This window comes from Lynx canadensis, chromosome B4, assembly GCF_007474595.2.
Source record: "Lynx canadensis isolate LIC74 chromosome B4, mLynCan4.pri.v2, whole genome shotgun sequence".
Taxonomy (NCBI): domain Eukaryota; kingdom Metazoa; phylum Chordata; class Mammalia; order Carnivora; family Felidae; genus Lynx; species Lynx canadensis.
In genome coordinates, this window is record NC_044309.1 from 31,124,851 (window position 1) to 31,141,564 (window position 16,714).

Genomic DNA, 16,714 nt, shown 5'->3' on the forward strand with positions numbered 1-16,714 from the left:
TACAGGATATGCATGAGATCATGGTAGGAGATGAGGCCTAAAAAAGTTAAATTAGATTTTTGGTTACAGAGTACATAGAATACCAAGCTAATGAGTTTAATTTTAAATCAGAGTGCAGTAGGGAGCTTCTTCATGCTTTTAAACTTTGGGGGTGATGCAATATAAGTGGTGGTTTGAAAGCTAATCCAAATAGGAATACGCAGAATTGACTAAGGAAGAAACAGATGGTAGAGAGAAACAAATATTACATCAGTCCGGTCAGAAGGAATACGCCTGGGATGAGAACAGGTGCTAAAAAAGTAGAAAGATATGCATATATGCAAGAATAAAGGTAGAATATGTCATTGCTGGCAACAGATAAAACATAAAGGAAAAGAGGAAAAAAAAAGTTTGAAACATGGGAGACTCATGGCAAAATTAAAAGAAATGAGAAGGTCATAGACAATTATAGAATTTTCTGGTTTAGGAAATACTTGGGAATTAACTACTTACAACTTCAAATAGGGTGAAGGTCATTCCGGCATACAGGGGCTGTGATGTATTGCACAGCTAGATGGAGAGTCAGCTCCAGAGAAAGGAGTTTCAACCCACATTGTGCTTTAGACTAAAGACCACTTCCCCTCTTCTTGGGAAGAAGTGGGACAGTAGTTCAAAGACATCCAGGACAGAAGCAATCAGCTGGCATTTGTAGGTAAGCATAAGGCTGGAGGGACAGGAACAGACACTAAATGTTCACACCAAGAAAGAGCACATGAAATGTCATCTAGAGAAATGACCTGTGTGCATTCAGGCAGAGCAAAAGACAGACATTTTTCTGTAAATACTACCAGTGAGGTTAGAAACAGAACGTCAGAGAAGCCAAGGGGGAAGTCTTCTAGGGATACAATAGATTCAAAGTGCTAGTTCAGCCACTAACAGCAGGACAAAAATTGCACAGGTACCTTAAGAAAACATTCTCACCATCAATAAAAATTCCTTGCATATTTTACCATTTCCAACATATGTAAGAAAATGAGACACAGGATTCATATTTTTATAATCCACAACAAAATTAAGTTAATCAAATAATAACGTATATACTAACACAGCTTACTTCCTGGTCAAAAGAGAACTTTTTAAAATTCAAATAGTCATTATACTGAGGCATAGAAAATACATCAAATCCCTGCCTAAGCCATCCATGTGCAGCATTAGACGACTAAATTAGCAAAAAGTTTAACACACAGCTCAATGGAAAAATCACTTTAAAATAACAAACATATTATTTTTATTTGAATAGAGACCTATTTTTCTTGGCCAACCTACAAAAATATGTTTCTCTTTCTCAAAGTTCAGGACATTAATGCCAAAGTCTCAGCCAAAGGTTTATAAAAGTATTAGTGAATTGGGTCTGTTTATGATTAAAATACAAAGTTCTCAGGAAAATTAGTCCCTCCAGGGACTTAAGATATGAGTAAGTCCAAAAGCCTAGATTTCTGCTGATATAATCTAACATTCTTTGCCCTCCCCTCAAACTTTCTCCAATTTAATCTGGAAGAGGCTCTTGAAAAGTAAAACATTCAATATGTGAGGAAAGATATACTATCTACGAAATTAGATATTCTTTATCAAAATGCTTGCTATAAAAACGTTTTAAGAGAAGAACATTTTTAGATACACAAATCACAGACAGTTAGCCTGCTTACAATTACAAATGTATTCCATAAAAGTATGGTACACTTAGATGTAAACGTTGTGACAGATATCTAATGCCACCCGAAGTTTGGTGACACTTCCCTGAGAAATAAAGGAAGCCCTGAGACAGAGATATGGGCCTTCCTCTCATTAAAGGGAAAGAACACCACAATTAAAAGGAAGCCTGGAAGTGCTCCAGTGGAAAAGGAGTAAGAAACTACTACACGCACTTTACTTCGGTTTGGGCAGAGGCATGTGTGTGGACAAGGTGATGGTTGCAGGAAGCAGATGTCAGGAAAAGTCTCCTGAGCTGAGAGCCACCCAAGCTGACAGCAGAAGAACAGGACTTAGGACGAGAAAAGGGAAGAGTCGGCCAGCTTGTTCATGGGGCCTGTGATGTGATGCTCAAGAGAGGAGTCTGGATGCCAGAGCGAGTTCAGGAGAGAGACAGCAAGCAGCTCAGCAGGTCAGGGGAGGAAGGTCAGGAAGAGCCAACCATGAGAAAAACACCAGCATCAAAACTAACGTTTACTGGGTGTTTATGATGTGTTAGGGACCATTTTCAAAGTTTTACATGAATTGTCTCATCTAATCTTCATGATCCCCTGAAATACGTCTTAGAAAGTTATGAAACCTGATCTGAGGCTTAGAAACCTCAGGAATTTGCTCAGCATAACACATACTATGAAATTCCAACCCAGGTCACTTTGACTTTGAACAGCTAGCTGTTAACCACTTCAACCTTCACTGATGCTGAGGATGGTCAAAGCCCTGAAGGATATTAATCTGGGTCTTTATCTCACATCACTCTGATGCTGTTGCAGGGACCCACGAGAGAGAGGGTGGCAGCCTGAACATGGGAAGGAGAAAGGGGTGGAGTGCAATGAATAGGCTTTTGAGAGACATTTAGAAAGAGAATCTCCAGGACAGGAGGTCCAGTGACAAGGAACAGCAAAAGTGAGGAATGATACTCAAAATATCAAGGTTGGTCAATGATACAAGCAACAGGATCCTAGGCTATATTTTCCCTTTAATGAAAATAGGCTCAAGGTAACATAATAATCAGCACATTCATATGGCAACACATGCTCATATTTACACAAGATTTTTCTTGGAGAGACTTAGATTCTATATCAATTTTTGACAACTATAGCATTTAATAAATCAGAACTTTATCTACGTTTGAGATACAGAAAAACTGACATAAAGTATCCCAAACCATGCATCATGGAACAGTAAAAGGCCTTTTGAATAGGGACATACATTCCATCTTTCTAAGCACTTACATGTAGCTTCACAAATATCACCATGGTATCTGTAATTAATATAATATTTATTTTTACTGTGTGTGTGTACACCCATTTCTAGCCTACATATTGATGCTATGAATAAAAAATTTAAGACGGAAATCACTGCATTTATAGCTATCTCTGATACTTTCACTTGCAACTTCAGATGTCAACACCTTACTATCTTAACTTTCTGAATACCAGGGAGAGAGAAATTTGGAAACAACAAGAATAATCTAAACCAGTTGCTTTGCAGAGTAAACTAACCAGTACATCCAGAGATAGTTCTGATCAACCAGGACTTCATGAACACTCATCTAAGCCCTTAAATGGTGGAACGATGAAAGAGAGAAAGGATGCCTGGTCCTAACAAGTGACAAAAGAATAAGGATTTAAATTGTCAATAATCTTTCATGTAATGAGAAAGGGTATAAATGACACACTATATCTGTTGGCCAAAATTCTCAAACCCTCACACAGACCAATTCTGCCAAAATAAATCTTTTATCTCAAGAAGATGAGCCTTCAGTGAATTCCAGCAATCAAGGACAACACAGCATATTAAGTTTGGGAAGGAGCTGAAATCTTTTAAAACAGAGTTTTATCTTAATATACATAGTGTAAGGCATAATGGAAAAAATGTTAACATAGAAATGAGTTACAACAGCACTTCACCTTGGGGTACGTTAAAGGGAGAAAACACTATTGATTCCAATCTTACAGAATTTGTGTGTACAAGTTAGTATTCAGAATCGATCATAAAACTTGCACCTTTCAAGAAGCATTTAGTGAGCCACCCATTTAAAAAATACTTATCCTTTCCTGTCCCATCAATGAACTCATTTGCATTCTAGCAAATTACACAAATAAGAACAATTATAGAGTAATTCTTAAATAAGAGAAGAGAGGGGAGAGGAAGTAAACATGGGGAGATACTGAGGGGAGAGTATATGGTAAAACTAATTCATAATAGAAAAGTATATATTAAATATCTAAGATCTAAAATATGAAAAGAGGGGCGCCTGGGTGGCTCAGTTGGTTAAGTGTCTGATTCTTGATTTTGGCTCAGGTCATGATCTCACAGTTCGTGAGATGAAGCCCCACATCAGGCTCTGGGCTGACAGCATGGAGGCTGCTTGGGATTCTCTCTCCCTCTGTCTCTGTCCCTTCCCTGTGCTCATGAGCACTTGTGCTCGCTCACTCTCTCTCTCTCTCTCTCAAAATAAATAAACATTTTAAAAAACTTCATTTAAAAAAATAAGATATGAAAAGAATGTACAAGTTATTTCAACAGTGACAAAATCCTTCAGAAAATCTAATTTATGTGAATCTTATGATTTAACATTAACAAAAATGTTATTTAGAAGCTTCTGAGAGAACTGAAGAAAAACATTTTAAAATTTAGTTATTAATTTTCCTATAAGATTATTGCAGCAAATTTATTAATATGGTATACTCAACATATTACAAATACATATACAACAATGTAATTACAAATACATATACAACAATGATAAATAATTTTAATAAACATGTATCACTTAAAATGTATTTTTGTAGGTTTTGAACATTTCCCTATATCCAAAGTCTGAGAGTACTCACTCAACCCCCAAAAAACTGGGGGAGGGGGAATGTTAGGGGGAGAAAAAAGTTATAGAAATTAAAGTTAAGTAAGGAAGTAAACATTGACCAGAAAGAAGAGAGCAGCTGAGACACTGCTGGTTAATTTACTTCTGAGCAAATTGTAAATGTGTGGACTCAATTCTCTAAAAGAGCAACCAGAATTCCATCCACTCCCAAACTTTTCCTTTTCATTGGAGAAGAGAGAGAATTGAATGGACTGGCTCCCTGACAGGAGAGGAAGCCCTTTTCCAGCTCTATGCTGGCCAACCGTGTCAACAGCCTTCTGCTTTAGAGAATGTGTTAAGGGAACTATTTAAAAGCATGTCTAGTCACTTTAAGAGATATCACAGAACATCATGTTGCAATGTGAAGTGACAGAATGAACAGGGATCTCTTGGGCATTCATTACTGGTGGGAGTGTAACTTGGCCCAACATCTACTGAGGTCAGTTTGGAAATAGCCATCAAAATTACAAACGCATATACTCTTGTATAAATGCACAAATGTGCTATTTCATCTTTGGCATCTATCCAAGTGATACTCAATGCAAAATGGCTTATATACAAAGATTTTCCACTACAGTATTGTTTGTAACAGCAAAGACAGTAAACAATCTACATGCTCATCAGCAATGGCCCATCTATACAAAGGAAGATTATTAAACTGTTTCAAATATAGACACTTTTAATGTTCTAGTATGGAAAGACTGCCAACCCATATTAAGCAAAAAAGATCAAAGCACAGAGCACCTGGGTAGCTCAGTAGGCTAAGCATATGACTCTTGGTTTCAAATCAGGTCACGATCTCATGGCTTTATAGGTTTGAGTCCTGCATCTGGCTCTGTGCCGACAGCGCAAAGCCTGCTTGGGGTTCTCTCTCTCCCTCTCTCTCTCTGCCCCTCCCCAACTTATGCTGTCTCTGTCTCTCTCAAAATAAATAAACTTAAAAAAACTAAAGCACAGAATGTGGTAGTGTTAATATAAATATGTGAAAGGAGAATAAATTTTCACATTTTCTTACAAAAGAATGGTACTACTTGAAAGGATCCACGAGAAACTAGTAACAGTGGTTACACCGCAGAGGAGCACTAGGGACTGGAAAGCACTATTTTGTGTATCCACAGGAAACGTCTGAATCTAGAACTATGAATATATGACTTTTGCAAAATCAAATAAATAACATTTTCTAAAAAGGAAAAAGGAAAAAAAAAATCATGTTACCAAATTCATCCCCATACAGTCCATTGAGTTACACTGTCTTCCAAAGTAAGAGGGAAGACCCTCTAATTCTAAATGCTCAACTCATTTAGATGTCTAATAAGCCCTGAGGATAGGAATGAGCAAGGACAGCTATCACCATCAACTTAAAACCAATTAAATTCTCTACAAGCCTGTGTAGGGTTGTCTTCCTATCGGGATCAAGTCCTTTAACTAAAAAACTTTTTGTGTAATTCCATCAGAAACAAAGGATATTTCTTCTGTCTTTGAAACTAATTTCTAAAATTCAATTTCATTTCAAATATCTAATTCTATCCAATGTTCATTAAAAGAGAAGTTTTAGTATGAGAAGTGAATGAGAAAAATAATATCAAAAAGCTACAGACTAGGTACAAGAGGCTAATGGTAGATCAGAATTGATCATATCCATACTTTATATACATGTGAGAAAAAACTCCATTTTTCCTAGAATAAGTAAATTTATCTCTAAAAGAAAATTAAATTTTGCCAGCTAGGGGTCCTAGAATAATGGTATAACTCACATTCATTCTAATGAAAATGAAAAACCTCGAACTCTCTAAAAAAAAAATTTTAAAGAGCAAAAAAAACCCAGCTCTCAAACAAATGAAATAAACACATTCAGAAGAGAATATTAACTTATTACTTTCAACTCAACTGCTTATAAACTATTAAATATAATCAAATGGTTTGTTCAAACATTGTTTTCCTAATTAAGTGGAAAATTTGTCACTTCAGTTATGAACACAAAGAGTAATTTAATATTTTCTGATAATTCGATATTTTTGGAACTAATAGAATTGACGGCTATGTCAGGCCCATAACAGCATTCTGGGAGGCCTTTTCTTTCCTGTGTCTCACTAAGGCTCACTGAAGTCACGGTGGCTCTTACCCTCTACTACCACCACCTCGTCTAGAGAGCCTTAAGACACTCAGGTGTCTACCCAGGGCTGCAGTACTCAAATCTAATTCAGCAGAAATCATTAAGACACAGACAGCCTGTTGGTAACAGCCTGATAGTGCTCACCTTTTACCACTTAAATCCATGTTCAATTACAAGACATTCTCAGAGAAAGATCAGAAGTGATTAAATAAATTGGGGATAAGGAAGGCTGTGCTCTCCATCATATTATCAAGTTCTCTGAAGTAGGAACATTGCTTGACTGAGCTTCGAATTTTCCCCCCCATTTCTTAGTCCTTCCGTCTGAAAGAATTTTCTAGTCTTTTTGCCATGTGTCGATGCTAAGTGACAAGCAATGATGGAATCAAACAACGACTCAAAAGTCTGACTGTTCTTGTAAGGTTTACATATGTATATGTCTTAATATTTAGCAGGTTTTCTTCAATTTACTTATAATCTGCAATTTTTAGCTCATAATTAATGAAAATCACAATACTGTATCAAATGACATTATAAAACATAGACCACCTAACAACGAATCTATCCATAATACAGGGTATCAGAAAAGGTGAGGCCATTATAAACTTTTTATTTGCAATTTATTGCAACACTTATTCACCCAAATGTGCATCAAGGCTTACTAAGAGCTCCAAACAAAAGTAAACAAGACAATGCCTGTGGCATTTTGGTGCATGGAAACAGTCATAAACATTCTAAAGAATAGTGAGAGAGAAAACAATAATGAAGGCAGCAGGCATGTCACTCTCTTTCAAAGATGGGGACTAGGGTGACCTGACACATGAAAGATGAGAAGGAACCAAATCTGCGAATTGGGAGGGCCAGCAAGCCAGAGGCCTGTGGGGAAGAGGTGTGTGAACTGAGCATATATTTGCTAATGGGAAAGATGAAGCACAGTCATGACTGCATAAAGAGGAGTTGAATAAAATAGCAAAGTCCTAAGACTGAAAAGAGACAACAGACAGAGGACAGGTGAAAACAGGCAGCCTTTGAGAGGCCTGGGAACCTCCTCCCAGGCACGAGGAGGGAGATTTGTAAAAGGTAGTGGGGATGTGAGTAATATTGCTTCTATTTTCCCAGGGGCATGTGACGCTAAATCATAGGAGGGCCGGTTAATGAATTACTTCAGAGAATTAAAGAGATGACCAAAGGTAGGAAGAGACATTATGCTTCTGCAAAGGGTTTAACTTGATTCCAATTGATACTGACTTTGCAATTTTATCTTACAATCTAGAACTATGGTATTTGTACAAAAAGAAAAATTCCTCAGTTTTCCAATCTTATGAAGTTGATTTATCAAAAATAAAAATATTTCAAAAGCTGTATGTTTTTACTGTGATGAAACCCAAAAGGCCACCCTAAACTCCCCTCCCATACAATCAGGGGTATGTTGTGAAAACGTGTTTCTTTTCAGTGCTTTAATTTCCTTAGAATTTGTTGGATATTAAAGAAAACTCACAAGTCTTCTTTCAGCCACAAAGCAGAGGAAAAAATGGATCACAGATACACAGACCCAATGAAAATACTATGGGGCACATATTACCAGACCTCAGTGAGGGGACTAAGAACATAAAACCATTGGGCAAAATGGTTTAGCACTTAAAATAGCAATTTTTAAGGACGATTTCAGAACCATTCTGAAGGACTGATTAAAGAAAAAAAAATCCCTACCTAGATCATAACAGTCCAAAATTAAACACGGCTTATGAGTGATGCCATTTGTATAGGCAGGCTTTAGGAAACAGGTAGTGAAAACAACATACTGTAAACTGAAAATGTTAACGTAATTTCTTAACCAGTATTTTTGAAAGAATAGCAGTTCCACTGTTCACTGAACACAGAAATAAAGACCAAATTTTCAAAAGCAAATGACATACAGATTTGTGGGAATAAAGCGCATCAGAGTATAAAGCATGCATTCTTTCCATCGTCATACTGAATCGCATAGCTCACAACAAAATTCTTTCGGACCACCTGCGATGAAAATATGAAAAGGCACCTGAGTGTCATAGCTAAAAATGAAAATGTATCTTTATCCAGAGTGCATGCTCTAAACATCTGGTCCTGGCAGCTGTATTCACAGGCAAGAAAATCATCAGCTACCAGCAGATTCCCCATGAAGGTTAATCCACCTACCACCAAAGATGTTTCACTGGGTAGAATTTCTGTCTCACTTCCCTGCTGCTTGCAGGCTTTTAGCTCCATAGGCCAAACAAGCAATAAATAGGGCCAGACATAAAGGGACAGGCGAATTGATGAGGACCCTCTAAACTGCACAACACATTCCAAAAGCCAGCGAGTCAAACAGTGCCTTCCTGACTCCATTCACACGACAGAGGGACGGAGATGCTTAGCAAGTGGCCAAGCAGAAGCCCTTGTAAGACACTTAGCATTCTTAAATGGTATTCTTAGATTTAATTGTATTTAAACCACATGTGCTTGCCAAAAGCAAAAGGGAATATAAAAAATGGACACAGACACAGAGATTAGCGCTAATGTCATTTTTGTGTCAGATTATGTTCTTCAGAAAAGAACCAGAGATGATTTAAAAAGATTAAATTTTATTTTAATTCTGATAAGATGCCATAGAAGCAAGAATCCAGTTCTAAAAGGCTGATGGGAGCATTAGAAATACACGAGGGACGAAAATGAACCAGCCCACCATACCAAAGGGCACTTCCAATATGCAAGGAGAAAATGCAAGGAAAAAACGGTCACTCCATACTAGAGAGAATTATTGAGGTGTAACCAGTAAGTCTATTCTTACCTAAAATAAAGATGGGGGGAAAGTAACATCTAACAAGTGCCTAAGATACACCAGAAACTGGATCTCCATTTTACATATTCCATGTCACTTAGTCTTCATACACAGAGCCAGTTATCTGCCAAATGGGTATCATTTTCTCCATTTTGCACACATTGAAAATGAAGTTTGCTGAGATCATACAACCTAAGGCCACACCACTGGTGAGTTATGGGTCAGACAAGAGGACCCACTCACGGGAGGGGCAGGTTTCCTGTCCTGAACACATGCTCTGTAAGCTCATGGTGTCTTTTTGCCACTAAATATATCTAAAGGTAAAATGCTACCTATCACTTGGACAAGAAAAGAGCATCCAAAGTGGTCCTGATTGTGGGTGACAACGCTCCTCAGGAAATTAATGTGTCCTTCTCAGAAGAACATCTATCAGGGTCCCTGTGCTCTAGCCCTGTTTTTCTACTCGATAATTCCTATTCACAGTTCTTTGATAATAAAGCTAGACATTATGAAGGGCTGATGGAAAATAAAACATCACATACATGCAGGATGCTTCCATCATGTTTTAAAACACAAATAATTTTAAGATATGTATTATAATAATCAGCTTATTATTAAAGCACAACAAAATCTTTTGGCATTAATATAGACAGGTGACATGAAAACTTTTTTCCAAGGTTGTTTTGGTTTTATTTTTAACATTATTGTGAATATGACAGGTTTCTGCTATAAGGAAAATCTCTGGCATTTTATAATGAAACTTAAATTTAATTTTAAAGCAATCTTGATGTTTTTAGTTTCTACATTTGCTGTTGTTGAGGTAAACACAATTATGTTTGCTTCTGCCCAAGTTCTGCAGAAGTCTGTCAATTAGGAAATAATATAAATAAATTCCCTTCCTTTTAATAGAGAACTATAGAATTTTAGAATCTGGAGGCAGAGGGCTTTGACTGTCTTTATCCAGATAACCCTAGCAGTCACTTGGTTTCTCAGTGTTTATGGGCTAAAGAATTAAATAAACACACATACACACACACACACACACACACACACACACACACACACACTCCAGGACCTGGGTTCTAGGCAGCACCAGAACCTAACCTTAGGTCCCATGAGGAGGCAGATGCCAGGAGACCCTGCACATGCCCCCATTAGAATTTCTAGAGCTCTTCCATGTTTTAACAAGATGACCCCGTGGCCAGTTCACTGACTGGTTTGCAGCTGTTGTAATCAGATTTCAAAGGAAGCCATCTCCTAATTTTGTAAAAAAAAAAAAAAAAAAAAAAAAAAAAAAAAAAAAGGATGATCATTTCACATTTGGAAACTGACTACTTGTGTCATCTGGATGGTTCTAAAGTATCAGTGAAATGAGTTTGTTTGTTTGTTTGTTTGTTTCCATTTAGAAAAGGCTATTAAGCACTTGGAAAAGGATCTTCCCTTATGCAGGCAGATCAGAGGAAAAACCAACTTCGATGAGAGGTATGGAAGCAGGACCCACAACCTGATCATCCCAGACACCCATCATCTTATCACTCCAAGGTAACATAAACAACACCTAGTACCACAATTACTTATTGACAAGCTTACTCATTTTTTTTAAACCACCCACTCTTGTGTAAAATCTGGATAAGCTTAAAATGTTTCTTCATTACTGTATGTCCACTCACATGCAAAATAGGTTCGAAGTTTTAAAATTTATTATTGCCCTAGATCTTCAAAAATTTGGGCTTAATCATAAATTATAATAAAAAGGAAAAATGAAACACGTTCCTAGAAACTTACCTTTTCCATGACTTGCGAATGTATTCATTCTGTATCATGTGAATAGTTATAAAGAGCAAATTTTTTCAAAAGTTTAAAAAGTATCAGAATAAGCAATGTTGAACTATTCTTTTTTAAAAATAAGACAAAAGGAATTTCTTCTCAAGCATTATTTTATTTAAATATGTTTTCTATTTAGAAGTGCCAGGCTGGCTCAGTAGAACATGTGACTCTTGACCTCAGGGTCATGAGTTCATGCCCTACATTGGATACCAAACTTACTCAATTAAAAAAATAAATAAAATTTAAAAATAGGAAAAAATATGTTTTCTATTTAACATTCAGATATTTTCTATTTCTCATATCTAGGACTCAACTCAGACCAATGTAAAAACAGACACCATCCCTACATGAGTCACCTTCGTGTCAGAAGGACTAAATATCAAAAGTCAGGGATGTTCTGTTCCTCATGAAAAAATCTGAAATGAAAGCATCATGGCTGTAGATGGTGACAAAAGTGCATAATATGAGAAGAAAAGGCACTGTCAGTTTTCCTTAAACTGATGGCTTTGAGATTCTGAGACAACACGGAAGGATGGGGACAGGGAGACCAGGGTACAAAGGAGAAGGTGGAGCACAGTCATTGTCACACGTGAACTATGTCATCACCAAGCATTTAAGGTAGTTTTCCTCACAGTTTGCCTCCTCCGGTATAATATGCCAATTAGACAAAGTTTTTGCTTGATGGAAAAAACCCTAAAACACGGACTTTTCTCTAAAGGTCAGGGCAGCCATTCCCTTACAACAGAGCTTAAGTGGCAGCTGGAATGTGCCTTGCACCTCCTTGCTATTTCTGTTAATTGGCTTCAGGCCTGTTCACCAAGTCAGGGTAGTGAAAATGGCAGGCTCCCAATTAGGTTAAATTTCCCTTAGGTCCCTCTACTTTCAGGCCTTAAATTCTTCCAATAACGTATTGTAAAGTTCCTGCCTCCTCTTTTGTGGAATTTATTAGTTGCAATAAACTGTAGGGATAGAAGAACAAAGTCAGCTTATGATCTATTATCTGCCAATATTAAAATATAGTTACAAAGAGTCAAGGAAATGGTAATGATTAAAAGGAATTCAGATTCTTCAAGCATAGCCAAACATCAAAACTAAGGCTTTTGTTGATTTTTTTGTTGTTGTTCCTTGGGTCTCAGAGTCAAAATTTCAGAAGCATGAAAACTTTTTTCAAGGCAATACAACAACAACCCGTTTAGTGTTGAAATCCTTTGTGCCTCTTCTGAGATTTCAAAAAAGTAAGTCCCAAGTTTCTATAAGAAAATGATGCTCTTTGAAAGATACACAGTCTGAGATACACCTTCTGATAGGAACCTGATTCAAGTACAGGCTATTCTCAATTAGTAACTGAAAAGCAGGACTTCTGTTTCTGGAAATCATGCTAAGCTTGACTCCAGGTGCTTCCTGGTGCAGAGTTCTAATAAGATGCACACCCTACCTTTGATTATATGAGTGTAACTTACCAATATTCTAAGAGAGTGAAAGATTCAATATCCCTTTATATAGGATCAATCTCACAAAAAGAAAGACACAGCTTCCAGAGGTGCCTACTAGCTCAGCATTTTAAAACACTCCCTTGTGCTTTTCATGTCTACAGTTTATTCCCACTGGCAAAACGGACGTGGTCATAATTGCCTTCAAAAAGCAGAGATAATGAGAGATGAGCAATCTAGGAGGAAATAGAGCAAAAACAAAACCACTGAAGGCATATAAAATCTAGAACTCTGTTCACCTCTCAGTCCAGATGGCATAATTCATGGTAGATATTTCCACCCCGGTGATCCCAAACGGTAAAGGCAGGGGGTTGATTTGTGTGTTTTACCATATAAAACATTCTTTTATCTGAGTAATGCTTGTCTGTTATTATATTTTTAATGGCAAAAACTAAGGAGAAAACAAGCCACAGAAGAGACATCAGGCCATTAAAGTCAGACGACTCATGTGGAACTGTTAAAAAAATAAATTCACAATTAAATGAGACTATCTGGACTAGATTTACAGTGTGTCCAGCATAACCTATTAGTCCTCTCCTGCCCACACAATTGTACTTACTTTTAAGAAAACTTTTAATATGTATTTTGTGTTGTCTTTGCTGTTCTTATCCAGTTAAAATAGATTTCAGTCTAATTAATTTTCCTGCTGATGTGAAATGGCCAAATTTAGTGAATGGATCATCATTTTTTAAATGTAAGCCAAGGAAGATGATGTTTTCAGTCTCAGGCATCAATTAGCTAATATCATTTACATTAAACTACATAGACTAAGGAAGTACTCAATTTTTAAAAAACCTGCTTATTGTGGAAAAACTGCTTCAAATAACTTCAACAGAAGAAAATCAAGCCTTGGTCTTTTGAGAAAAAAACTCTGTGGCTTCTCAATGCAACTATTTTGCGTAAAAAGAAACTATTTTATACCAAAATTACAAAGAAAAGCTATACTACTTCCTTAAAAACAGGTCTACAACCACAATGGTAAAAGTTACATTATTAGAATATAATTAAATATATCATACTTTAGAAACTCTGGACTGCCATTTTTTTCTCCTAATCCTGTAATAAAAATAGTCATATTTAGCACATTTAGCTAACTATACGTCCTTTCTTGCTTTAATGGGACCCTGACTATATTCAGTGATCAGCAACTGCGTTTCAGGAAGACAAACCACCATACCCACACCCCCAGCTCCAGATCAAGCTCACCTAGGCTAAACCAACAACTCCCTTCAATTTAGAAATAGACAAGCAATTCATACAAGGCTAAACAACAAAACATGAAAGATATCTGTTTGGGTGGGGGGAGGGGCTTGTGGGAAAGGTGTATTTGCTTTCAAAAAGAGCCATGCAGAATAAAAAGGAACTGTTCCTCTTCTTCCGTGCAAGCATGTGATGGCTGAGGCTCTACAGGAAAGGACAGACTGGAGCACACAGCCAAGGAGGCACTGTGTAGTGCTCCCAGAAAATGGAGAGTCTGGATCCCCAATGAGGTTCCCCTGAATCCCCAACTGGCCTTTCCTCCAGATTTCTTTTTAAATGAAAAATGAGTATCTTCTTCTTATACAATCGAGACTTTCTGTTCTTGGCAGCCAATTTTTTTCTCTAACAAGTGTATTAACACCCAGTGTTTATGGCTACAAAGCAGATATGATCCTAACCCCTTGGCAGGTATAACGTCAGTGGATATAGCAGGTTCTAGGATTATACCCATTCAATAAATGAGTATACCAGGTCATTTATGGTAAATAGCTGGTAACCAGCGAGTCTGACTCCAGGCCCAGGCTAAACTATCTAATTCTTTAAAATATTTACTTCAAAGAGAAAATGTAATAATGACAACAATGAGTTTAAAATCTGTTTAAGAAAAGAATGTTTTTCCTAAGTAGAGCTTCCGTGGTTTTTTAATTATTTAAAATTATTTCCATCACACAATGCTTATATTCTAACATTTACGGTATGATAAAAATCAGCACGTTTGCGATACCATCCATTGTTTCAAAGGCAAACTGGACTTTTGTACTATTTCATATTCAAACACACCCCCACACACACAAAATTATTTTAGGAGGCTTAAAACATACACTAAGATAAATTAAGTAAAACATTTCAGATTTCTTTCCAATGTCATCATTAATCTAAATTGAAAAACAGCTATTCCAGTATCTAGGCAACAGAATTATTAACAATTTTAGAAATTATTGAAACAAAACATTCTCTGAGCACTCACCTAGTCTTCCATCTATATGAACTTTTTAGAGAAAATAAGTGACAAAGTAACGAAATAAGTAGTTTTTGTTTTGTTGTTGTTATTTTTCAAGTAGCTTCCACACCTAGCACAGAGCCCAATGTGGGGCTTGAATTCGTGACCCTGAGACCAAGACCTGAGCTGATCAAGAGTCGAATGCTTAGCCAACTGAGACACCCAAGCACCACAGTTAGTGTGTTCTTAACATAAAAAATTATTAAAACTACAAGGAAAACACTAGGATTTCCAAGAAAACACTATGACTAACAATAAAGAATTAAGACTTTATACAACAACACTATAAAATTTATGTTTTATACTTCAAAACTTACCGGATAAATTCTCAGTCTTCATATGAAGTGTCTTAACAGTGATTGTTTATTGCCAGGATAGGAACCAGTTATTATATTGAGTGATAAACAATTCTGATTTCAGGAACTATAGATGGCTATACTGTGGAGTAAACTGAGCAACTCTAAAACCTTACAAACCTAAAATAGTTTATTGATATTTATGAAAGGGTCAAGTCCCTGAACCTTACAAAACAATCTAAATTCTGAAATGCCACTATAGCATATTTCTCTTCTAAAGTGAAGTCAGGTAAAACAGAACATTTTAATTTGCCTCCTCAGGTCCTTTGACTTATTGCCTATCAAATAAACAGAAGAACCTATAAGTGGTCTTGAAAGTCAACTCATAAACTGTACTGTTCACTGCCAAATGTCTGTGTCTCAACAACATAACAAACTCTGAAATCAGGATACTCCAGAATCTATGGCAAATATTTGTAACCACTTATGAGAAATCTTTGACTGGGGACTACCACAGAAATAGTCTACAATTATGTTACACAAACTCTGACATACAGCCTGGAATTTAACTAAAGTTTATTAGAATAATTTACCTTTAATCATCATTGTGATGCAGGGAAACATCTTTTGGAGTATGGGCCAGGAAGTTAGGTCTATGACACACATAGAAGGATTAATTTATGTTACCTGTTCTTGCTTCTCCAGCCACTTGTCCACCATTGGGTGACTGGCACTCAGAGATGACCGAGCATTGTCTCTCTGAAATTGGTGCGACCAGTTACTAGTATCCCGTGGAAGGCTTCTGTAGTTTTCATCTTTCTATTCAAAAAGAAACAAAAAGGTGTCTTGTAAAAAAACCAGACCTTGCAAATTAATGATGTACTTGGGTTTTTCAAAAGTAGCAGAAAACTGATTCTGCATGTTTAAAATATTTTTTCTGAGTCTATACAAAATAGTTGACTGAGGACATTTCACTCAGATTAGACCTCATGAATATAGTCATATGTCTAGGATGAGGGAGTCTAATGACTATAGCAGGGAAGGAAGCCACACACATATGCACACAATAAACGAAACAATAGACCTTATACTCCCTCCCAAATCAATCTCCCCAGGCCAACCAATTACATGCACCAGAAAATGAAAAGTATTTCTCTCCAAGATTCTTATGATCTCTCAATCATGGAATTTTCCTTTTGTCTTCTTTCTAATCTTACAATAATATTGGGAGATACCATCTATAATTCACCAAAAATGTTTAAAATAAGAAAGACTAATGAATTTGCTCCTTATTTAGATCCTTGTAGTTGTGTGACTTTGGGCACAAGACTTAAGATTCTCTG

General features: G+C 36.7%; 1 protein-coding gene across 14 annotated transcripts in view; it reads right to left on the reverse strand.

Annotated features, from left to right (window-relative positions):
• PARD3 (par-3 family cell polarity regulator) overlaps positions 1-16,714 on the reverse strand; it is a 670,780-nt gene that overhangs the window by 322,658 nt on the left and 331,408 nt on the right. For all 14 annotated transcript variants that reach the window (XM_030321422.1, XM_030321420.1, XM_030321421.1 and 11 more), the window contains exon 5: positions 16,059-16,190. In XM_030321422.1, coding sequence (XP_030177282.1) covers positions 16,059-16,190 — 132 coding nt within the window. The remainder of the gene's footprint in view (positions 1-16,058; positions 16,191-16,714) is intronic.